The sequence below is a fragment of the Lissotriton vulgaris genome, chromosome 1_1 (assembly GCF_964263255.1).
Source record: "Lissotriton vulgaris chromosome 1_1, aLisVul1.2, whole genome shotgun sequence".
NCBI classification, from domain to species: domain Eukaryota; kingdom Metazoa; phylum Chordata; class Amphibia; order Caudata; family Salamandridae; genus Lissotriton; species Lissotriton vulgaris.
Window position 1 is genome coordinate 950,581,632 of NC_141685.1, and position 11,435 is coordinate 950,593,066.

Below are 11,435 nucleotides of genomic sequence, written 5' to 3' on the forward strand. Positions count from 1 at the left end.
GGGACTTGGGTGACAATACCACTGAAATTCAGCTGGAGTGTACCCTGCTCCCTCCTTACCCCTATAATATTACTGGGATACGAAGGGGGACAGCACTACCCCAACACTATGAGACGAAACAGATTGAAACATCAGGGTCAGTTGGTGGTGGACCCCACGCACGATATGTCAGAGGATGTGGATGCTACGCCGAGATCAGGCTGTGTCCCCCCTACGGTGGTGCCCGCAAAGATAGACAAGCTGGACCTTATTCTGCAGGAAGTGAGAGACTCCCGGAAGGCCATAGAGTCGCAGATAGGTACTCTAACCACAGGTTTAACCCTACTGAGAACGGATCACGCGAAGGTAGCGGACAAGGTAAAAGACCACCCCAAGACCTTAGCGGAGATGCTACCACTACAGAAACAAGTGGAGGCGGATGTGAAAACCCTGCAGACTTAGGTAGCCGCCCTAATAGACCGGGTGGAGGACGCGGAAGGAAGGGCAAGGCGCAATAACATTAGAGTGATCGGCCTGCTGGAGAAAAGTGAAGGAACTGACGCCACGAGCTACATGGAACAATGATTCAGGGACCATGTGACGATGGAAGGTCTCTCCTCGCAATATTGCATTGAACGTGCACATCGCATACCTACTGGCAGACCGAAACCGGGTGCCCCACCACGTCCCCTTATTGTGAAATTGCTCAATTTCAGAGATAGAGACGAATTATTGCAGAAGGCCAGAGAAAAGGCGCCGATCCCCATTGAAAACACAAGAGTCTCCCTATATCCGGACTACACGCAGACGGTTCAGCGCTAGCGTTCCTCATTCTTGTATGTGAAGCGAAGGCTAAGGGACCTGAATATCCAATATGCTCTCTTGTTTCCGGCACGCCTGAAGATACTACATGAACAAAAAAAACTACTTCTTTGAGAGCCCTGGGGACGTAGAGGACTGGATCGAGGTGATGGAGCCGACTGCCGCAGCAGACGCCACTAGCCGCCGGGGCCCCGCCAAGGGATCTCAACAGACTGCATCAATGGGTCGCAGAGGTGGACACATCCGAAGGACCTTCCAAAGTAAGCGAGACCCCTCGCAACGACTGCAACAATCTAAGCAAAAGGCGATCATCGTGACGGCAACCTTCACAAATGGTCCGCGAGCTGGTAACGAGACTAAATCCTCCACAGAAGAGGAATCTTCGCATGGTTCGGACTCTGAAGGCAGCGTAGCACTGTTTCCATCGGCTACACCCCAACTGATCACAGACTTATTTGGTTAATATATTCATGCAAGTATACACTATGATGCATTTCTAAGGCGTAACTACGGTACACTGTTGAACATTGTTATCCGCTAATTATATGCCTATTGCAGGAGAATACTGATAGGGCTCGGAAACCATTCTCAAGGTAATGCACATGCGCATGCGAGGTGCAGGAACCGCCCCCCACATGGCGAAGGGCCTTGGTTTACAATTTTTGATTTGCTTGTTGCACTGTTACGTTGTGGTCTGGTATAGTTCTGGTCCCAGACCGTATATTGGGATAGTTGGGGTGAGGGATGGTAACTTTCATGACGCAGATACCACTTTAGTCGCGTTACTACGCACCACATTTGCATCCTATAAGATGTACAAATTGACACAATGCATGCACTGGACAGCTATACTATAGTCACCTGGAACGTACGGGGTATGGGCACCACACACAAACGTCATAGGATACATGCACAGCTGACTCGACGCAAGGTGCAAATAGCCTGTTTACAGGAATCAAACATGGTGGCCGGTGAAATAGTAAAACTTAGGAAGAAATGGAGAGGACAGATTTTCTCCACCTCTTTCAGGATACGCTAGAGGTTCTACGATATGGGTACGCCATGGGGTGCCCTTTGTGGCGCATGAACAAAAAATCGATAAGGAGGGCAGATATGTTTTTGTACGGGGGACACTGGATGGTCAACTGGTGGTGTTGGGATCCATCTATGCCCCTAATTTTGATCAGGACAAATACTGGGATTTACTCAGTGGTACAGTTGCAGGATGGGATACGTGCCCCTGGATACTGGGTGGCAGGATGGGATACGTGCCTCTGGATACTGGGTGGGGATTACAATACGGTAGTGGATGTAACCTTAGATAGATCGCACCCGCCACTACGCGGCACAGGGGTACTCAAGCAAACTGAGGCGCTGGTACGTTGGATGACTGGTTGGAGACTCTGTGATGTGTGGAGGATGCGACATCAAGACCACCGGGAATATTAATTTTACTCAGTAGTGCATTTATTACACACTAGAATAGACAGGATTATATGCTCTAGTGATATTGCAATGCAGGTGATTCTCTCTACATACCTACCCAAAACATTCTCCAATCACAACCCACTGAGGGTCACTATCACGTGGGGCAGGGTACCTTCACCGATCCCCACATGGCGCCTATGGCCACAGTTACTAGAAGATACGGTATTTCGCACAGATATACTACACACAATAGATCGGTACTTCACCGAAAACAGCGACACTGCGACCAACAGATTGATAGAATGGGATGCGTTCAAGGCAGTGTTGCGGGGCAGGGCAATCAGCATAACGGTGGGGGCACGACAAGAATTGCATAGGTCATTGGTAGAAACCGAAACGAAGATGGGCAGGTTAGAACAGCTGACAGCGAATGATGACAACACTCAGGGGCACTCCAGGAACTGCGGATTGTACATGCTGAACTGTTGGAATCTCTTAGAAACCTAGATTATCAAGAATACACCAGACGTACACATGTAGATGCAGACAGAGCAGGCACTATGCTAGCCAGACTTCTCCGGGATACTCCTCCCTCAATAATGATTACTGAAATTAAAAAGGTTGATAACACAAGCATATACACACAAGGAGAGATCAATGAGGCCTTCAAAACATACTATGCTTCTTTATATAGTATACCAGAGACGGCGCCAGATGAGCGAACTGACTTTTTCCTATCCACCTTGACCTTTCCCACACGGACACCCACGGCACAAAAAGACCTTTCAGGGCCCATAACCCCACAGGAAATAAGGGTTGCTAGGAAGGGCCTCCCTCGTAATAAGACCCCTGGTATGGAAACCATCGAATTTTACACCACGTACGCAGAGACGTTAGTACCTAAATTAGTAGACTTATACAAGACGATCTGGGAGGAAGGTGCACTACCTCTTACCACCGCGCAAGCACTGGTAATATCATTGCCTAAGCCAGGTAGGGATCACACGGACATGGCCAATTATCGCCCGCTATCGCTATTGCCCACTGAATGCAAAATACTGAGTAAGGTACTGGCCACAGGCTCCAACCCTACTTACACCAACTGATACATGTAGATCAGACAGGGTTCATACCAGCGAGTAGCACCTCCCTGAACACTAGGAAGTTACACCACTTGATGTCGGAGGCACCGCAGGAATTTCCTCACGCGGGATGTCTCTCTTTAGACCTTAAGCAGGCGTTTGATTCGATCCACTGGGAATACATGTTTTGGGCGCTACCGCGATTTGGGATACCAGAGAGTTATATAACATGGCTGAGACTGCTTTACGTGGAGCCGACAGCAAGAGTGAGGAACGGTAAACACATCTCGGGCGAATAAAGGATACACCGTGGGACGACACAGGGCTGCCCGTTATCGCCTCTGATTTTTATACTAGCACTGGAACCCTTGGCGATTGCAATGAGGCAGACCGTCCCAGATATGGGAATACCACTCAGACACACTACCCATCTTTTTTCAGCGTATGCTGATGACATAATTATTTATCTCCGTGACCTCCGTCAGCCTTTAGCGCCACTCTACGACTTGTTTAAGTCCTTCGAGATCATGCCTGGCCGTGAATATAGCCAAATCACAGGCCTCTTTCTTTACAGATCATGCTGCCACCGTAGAGGTGGACTTCGGGAACACTCCACTGCAGGTTGCTCCCACTACATTCAAATACTTGGGTATCCAAGTGTATAGAATACATGCTGACATGTTAGAGAGCAATCTTCGCAGGACTATACGATCCCTACGATCCAGTATTGTTTTTTTGGACCTCGCTACCCTTATCCGTTCTGGGGAGAGTCGCAATAGCGAAAATGGTAGTTCTACCACGGCTGCTTCATTATTTTACGAACTTGCCCCTAATAGTGCCACTATCCACCTTTCAAACATTGAACACGCTGCTAATAGAATTAATATGGGGTGCAGGACGGCGGCGTATTAGCTTGAAGAAACTGCAGGTAGGTACTAGTATGTGAGGGTTGGGTGTCTCGGACTTCCGTGCATATTATTACGCCTGCCAATTACAATGGTTATCCTACTGGGCGGCAGGCCGTAATCTCCATGAAATAGGATACACTACGACTGACTTGGACAAAGGCGCCCTACACGCTCTTACTGCCCAGCTACAAACTGCAGAGAGACTTACCTACACTACTAACCACTGCATTAACGTGGTGGAAGGAGGCAACCCAAGACACAAAGACACCCTCCACATATGCAAGCAATATACCTCTATTGGGCATCCCGCTTGCCGCTGGTGTCCTGACTAAACGAAAACTGACGCCATGGGCAGACTCTGGTGTCGCAACAGTGGCAGACCTATTTAGACACGAGCTCCTGTTGGCTTATGACACGTTCGTTCACGAGACAGGCGCACCGCCACACTTATTTTTAACCCACGCTGCTCTCCTACAGTACATTAAAAAATATTGGGCACCGCAGGGCCAGGAACCCCACCAAAATGAATTGGTAGATGGTACATTATATGGGGAGAGGGCGGCACCTGACCCGCTGGATATATCATGGGATCAGCGCCCATACCAGGATGAGCTTAGATTCATTGCGCGCTGTATGGGGGGAGGAGATAGGTAGGGAACTATCGGACAAAGAGTGGGAGAAGGTTCTGGAGCATCCCAAAAAGGTTTCTCGAAACTCGAGATTCAAGGTTATACAAACCATGATACTCCACCGGGCCTATCTGGCTCCTGATCGGCTGGATAAAATGTTCCCCCAGACACAACATTTGTGCCCACGATGCCATATCCCGGGAGCGGGATTATTACATATGCTGTGGACATGCCCCTCCCTATTAGACTACTGGGTCAGGATTAGAGAGATGTTGGGAACAGTGATGCACCTTACTCTCGACGATGCAGTGGAGGAATGCCTGCTGGGCATACACAAACACAGATCAAAGCACAAGGTACAATTTCGCTTCATCGACCTGGTGTTCCTTCTGGCTAGTAGGAATATTACGATGCGCTGGAAATCCAGCAGGCCCCCTAAGATACACATATGGCACGCGGAAATGATAAAATGGGGTAGTGCAGAAGGTGCAGCCCTGCGCAGAGAAGAAGCGAGAGGATTACGTAAAACACCGATAGCCCTAGAATGAGAGGCTATGTTAGAGGCGCTCTGATCGGAGGAACCCGATGCGCTAATTTGAAGATTAAAATATATATGCGTAGTAAATACTGCAAATTGCCCACACCTGACTATCCAACGGAATATGTGGCTGTGTTATGCAGTTGTATGTAACTTAACTTACTTGGAATGCAAATGTACAGATACGAATTTTGCTATTGAATTGGGAACAAAGTTATTGGGGGTGGGGGGAGGTATGTACGGGGGTTTTCTTTCTGGTTACCAGTTACGGATCACTGATAATGAACTTCAATGACTTAATTGTAGCACCAATCATATTTCTGACATGTGATGTACTTATATGAACACTTAATAAGATTATGAACGGAAATTAAAAATCAATAAAATATGTTTAAAACAAAAAAACACAGTCGGCGTTGGCATATCCAAATACAGTCAGAATAAACAGCTCAGTAACATTAACTGAACAGTTTCAAACTTGGACTAAAATCCCAGCGATAATATTTCTACGACTTCTAGACATGATGGCATCTTGCATTTTAATAGTCCCACATGCCAGACTAAACATGAGACCTCTCCAGGAATGTATATCCCATCAATGGACAGAGTGACTGGGTCAACTTCACGATCTAGTGTTGGTTGGATAGCTGCACACATCACTTTTTGCAGTGGTGGAATCCACAGAATTTATCCAAGGGGAGTCTGTTTCAAGACCCAGTTCCACCAATAATTCTCACAGAGGATTCTTCCCTGATTTGTTTGGGAAGCTCAGCTACAAAACCTCCCTTTTCAAGGTGCATGAACCTCCAAACACAGAAATCCCAATGAATCATGCGTTTGTTAAGCGATACTACTCACCTGTGAGAGTCTCAAGGCGCGGGGGGGAGGGTATGCAGGTTCCAGTCCATCAAGGAGGGGGTCTGTTGAAGAGCCAGGTTTTGAGGTTTCTTGTGAAGATGGGGAGAGATGTCTGTCTGACGTGGCGAGGGAGGGCGTTCCAGGCTCTGGCCGCGAAGAAGGAGGAGCGCCAGCATGATCTGGTCTTTCTGGTGCGAGGGACCACGGCGTAGGAGAGTTGGGCTGCTCGTAGGGTCCTTTGGGGTGCGTGGAATTTGAGTCTGCTGTTCAGGTATGCTGGTCTGGTGTTGTGGAGGGCCTTGTGAGTGTGGGTGAGCATCTTGAAGGTGACTCTAGCTTCGATGGGGAGCCAGTGTAGCTAGCCGTGGATTTGGGGGTCTAGCTCAGCTGGCACCTAGTGGAACCTAGCATACCTGCACATTTTTTAAAACTAGACACCTGGGGAAATCTAGGGTGGGGTGACTTGCATGGCTCTCACCACGTTTTCTTACCCAGAAGACCTTGCAAACCTCAAATATTGACTAATATTATACACTTTTCTTGCATTTCTGTGACGTAAGTTTCTGGAATCGGCAGGAATCCATAACATTCCTTCAATTCAGCATTCTCCCACTTATCTCAATAAAACTGCAGTCCTACTTGTGTGACTGGGCCTAGTGTCTGCGACACAAACTGAGATCAAGGAGTGTCCCTTTGCGAGGACTCCCATTGATGTTAGTTTGATCCTTTCCTGTCACGGGCACCAGGCCCAGCCATACTAGTGGGGCAACATTTTTATTGGGACAAGTGAAACTCTGTGTGGTAGGTATTTTGTGGATTCTTTCTGATTCTGGAAGAATACGTCACAGAAATGCATGGAAAATGTGTGATGGGGCGATCCTGAGCATGTCCTTGCACCCAAGAGGTTAAGATGTAACCTCTAGGTTTTAATGTCTTTAGAGGACATGAAATAAAACAGATGTTACTTTGTGAATTGGCATTGGTTAATACAATGTAAATTCTGTTAATGTATCATTAAGGATCATAAGAACAATGATGTTTTTAAATTCTTAGCACACAATGAAGAATAACTCTGTTTCGTGCGTTGCTAACTGTTATGAATCCTTTCCCCACAGGTGCAACAGAGGCGACAGGAGCTTGAGCAAGCACTGGGGATTCGCAACACCTAAACTTAGGGCCAGGTTGTTAGTGCTGCATTGAGCTGCCGGGCTGTAAGAGCCTACAGTTTATCGTCTTGGATTCAGCATGGATGCCTTCGGATTCCAGCACTGGATGTGCACACATGCAATTACAAGACATACATACCTCGACTCACCAGGACACTGGCGGAAGCCGTCACATTTTGTGGCTCTGTCTCCATACTGGACAGTTGGTGTTACTGGCGTTTTGAAGCTTTCACCTAGTACAAGAGTGGCTTCCACGCTTGTGAGCTAAATATTCTTTTCTTCACACTCAAGATTGTTTCAGGAAGGACACTGCTTTTTGGGGCCCTGACCAAGACATGTCTTTAGACTGCTCACTCTGGAACAAAGCCTTGTATTTCTCTCCTGACACATGTCCACATTTGGATAGATAGAGGGGCGGACAGGCAGGCACAAGTTATATTCACTAGAACTGCCTTCTGCTGCCGTCTCGACACTTGGTTCAAAGTACTGCCTTGGTTAGCGTATCAACTTGCCTAACAGAGTGATGGCTTGTTTCTCAACGCAACCTTAAGGTCTGTAGTGCAGGTTGAGTGGTGGGTATGGGTGCACAGTTAAATGAAGCTGTTAGGGTGTGTAAACTGCATTTTATCCATTCCGCAAAGATGTAATTATTTGACCCATGTTAGTCGTGATACGTTGATTTTCCTTTGAGACTCGTTTAGTGTGTGAGACAGTTGGATGTTTGCATCTTTAGTGAATTGAATCTGAATGAGCCTAGTTAAACCTTGCAAGCTAATGAAAATGGAACAAATGTGAGGAGGATCTAGGGGGCAGTAAGTGAATGTTGGTCCAAATGTATTTGATCTTCTTAGGAGCTAGCTAGTGAGCATCCTATCCTATCCTAATGGATGCCCATTCTATGATGTTTACGAGTAAATTTCAATTTCTGATAAAATCCCGACCGACCTACTAGTCAGTAGTTGGCTGGTAGAGTGGTGTAGAAATACTTATTTCAAACTCTATCTATTGTAACAGTAAGGGAGATTTTCTTTAGATTTTTTTCAATTCTCTTGTTATTACAACACAAATGCTTTACCGTGACACATCACAGGTGTATTATCAGTCACAATAATCCGTAAGGCTTGATTTGCCTTTACTCCAGGCTTCAGTTCTCGGACACAAGCATGCAGTAGTCTTTTTCTGAAATTACCTCCCTCTAGGTTTATAGTGGAAGATCTCTGTGAATTAATTTGCCACAGACTTGGGAAGTATAGACACTTTAGCGTGACCTCTCCTGGTGATAATCTTTTGGACCAAGCTGCCTCTGGCTTTTGAAATAGATGAACCACATTGGAAGCTGTGCTGACCTTTTTGATGCCAGCACACTCCTTTCTGTCTTGGACCCTGTCCACAAGATTCCTGGGTGCCTGCCTTAATTCAAGCAACCATTACTTCTTCTTCGCTTGGAATACCTCAGATTCTCTAACCCCTGCTTCAGATCTTGATGGTGCTGTAGAGCTACCCAGGTGAATGGATTACATCTGTCTACGTTGGCAAAGTAAGTGTGCTACTGGCCCCCACAGCTGGTATTTCTGAGATTGGATGCATACCTGGCGCCCCAGCGTCTCTCCCTGCCTGTCCTGTGTCATTTATGCCTCGGTTCCATTAAACGTGGGATCCTGGCAGATTTCATGTTTTTTATTAACTTAACGTTTTTTGATGGACCAAATTTATTTTGTACGTTTCCCTGCTAGAGACACCCGTTTTAATAAAAATATCTTAAAGTGAGTCTTGTTTTTGTGTTGTTTTTTTCCACCTCACTGGGCTACTTTTAGTCTTTGTATCAAAAATGGAAAGTTGTGTGTCTACAGCTGTAAGCAAACAATCTTCTGTCTCTTGTAGTGTAGTTCCTATATTCTTAATAGGCTCTGCGCATTGGAATAATATATCCTATAGTTTAGACGTAGGACTTAGGTCGACTAGGTCTCTATCGAATATATTAGACTTAATTGTGAGTGCCAGCTAGCTCATAGATCACTAGACACTTTCTCGAATACACAAGAAGGGATTAGTATTGGATAACCTCATAAACGTGCAAAAACAGTTGATGGACAGAATGCAGAAAAATGTCATACATTCACCCCAGTACAGAGATCTGGACCCAAATCCATCGTTTTTTGCACTCCACACCACCCCAGTTCAGACATGGCCATATGCAAATCAGCCTTGACCCAGTGCCTCATGGGAACAGTCCAGCCCGAACTGCCAAGCCATGTCTTTACTGGACCGGAATCAAGCATCCTAGGACTGGTTTCTGGCTATCAGCCGTCTTCAGCCAGGATAGCTTGACTCCAGTGGTGTGGAGAGCATGGGACTCACGTCTGAGCATACCCATCCCACTTGTGGTGACAAATGCAAAAACAGCAGTTGATGGACAGAGTGTAGAACAATGGTTCTAATGGTTAGAGGCGGCAGACCCGAGAGCAGAGGACGGCCCGGGACCAGGGTTCGATTCCCGGCGCGGCAGGTTTCTGGACCAGGGTCAGCGGACTCGATAATTCTCTCGCCTCGGTGCCCACTCTGATCAGCGATCACACTCGGCAACTCTGGGCATTAGCTTGCCTCATCTTCACTAACGGCCCCACCAGACCGCCGGGGATGCCTGGTCTCACCCTGGAGATACCCATTAAGGGACCATCTCTCAGGGAAGCCAGGAAGGGTTTCGCAGCGGTCGAAGCGCCTTGGGACCCTCCAGGTAAGTAGTGCGCTATATAAATGCCTATACATTTACATTTACATACATTTACATTTAACAATGTCATACATTCAACCCAGTACAGAGATCTGGGCCCAAATCTATCGTTTTTTTGCACTATACACCACCCCAGTTCAGACATGGCAATATGCAAATCAGCCTTGACCCAGTTATTTTTGCATTTGTCACCCTGAGTGGGATGGGTTTGCTCAGACGTGAGTCCAAGGCTCTCCACACCACTGGAGTCAAGCTATCCTGGCTGAAGAACAGAGACCTGGGCCCAAATCCATCGTTTTTTTGCACTCCACACCACCCCAGTTCAGACATGGCCATATGCAAATAAGCCTTGACCCAGTTATTTTTGCATTTGTCACCATGAGTGGGATGGGTATGCTCAGACGTGAGTCCCAGGCTCTCCACACCACTGGAGTCAAGCTATCCTGGCTGAAGATGGCTGATAGCCAGAAACCGGTCCTAGGATGCTTGATTCCGGTCCAGGAAAGACGTGGCTTGGCAGTTCGGACTGGACTGTTCCCATGAGGCACAGGATCAAGGGTGATTTGCATATGGCCATGTCTGAACTGGGGTGGTGTGGAGATCTCTGTACTGGGGTGAATGTATGACATTGTTCTGCATTCTGTCCATCAACTGTTATTTTTGCATCTGTAACCTCATAAACATGACAACTTTGTTTCCCAAGAATAAGAAACGTATCTCTAGAGTCACGGAAACAATAGTTCTCCAGTATTGGGGTGTCTTTTATAGATTCACATGCCTGAATCATTCCCCGTCATCGGAGTTGGAGTCCCACGGTTCATAAAAAAGCAATAATATGCCTATAGAAACACCAAAACCTTGGTAATAACAAACCAGGAAGTAAAGTAGCCCAAGCTACAGTACAAAAAACGTTCACACTCGTGACTATCCTAGTCATTTTGTATAGACCAAACTGCAGCCAATCAGGCGACAGCACCCACCAGAATGTTCTCAGAGGCTCAAGCTCTCACATTTTCTACCGCACGTCGTGTGAAGGGAGTCTCCCTGAGCTTTGCTCAGTTCCTTCATTACTTTGGTTGGTTTTTACCTTCTAAAAGATGTCTACTTCTAAATCCATCTTCAGGGCCTGTGATTCTTGTGGGAAGCTGAGGTTGTTTAAGGAGGATCCTCACAAGAAATGTATTTATTGTTTATATCCAGATCATGAGGTAAAGGAGTGTAAGATCTGCAGAACCTTAACTCAAAAGACCCTCAGGGACAGAGAGGGTTGTCTTCTCCTGTGGCTCCAGAAGAT

At 46.8% G+C, this 11,435-nt stretch overlaps 1 protein-coding gene across 1 annotated transcript in view; it reads left to right on the forward strand.

Moving 5' to 3' along the window:
• SMARCD1 (SWI/SNF related BAF chromatin remodeling complex subunit D1) overlaps positions 1 to 9,177 on the forward strand; it is a 149,656-nt gene extending 140,479 nt beyond the window's left edge. Inside the window, exon 13 of the mRNA XM_086959350.1 lies at positions 7,360 to 9,177. Coding sequence (XP_086815476.1) covers positions 7,360 to 7,413 — 54 coding nt within the window. The 3' untranslated portion in view covers positions 7,414 to 9,177. The remainder of the gene's footprint in view (positions 1 to 7,359) is intronic.
• Positions 9,178 to 11,435: the final 2,258 nt, after the last annotated feature.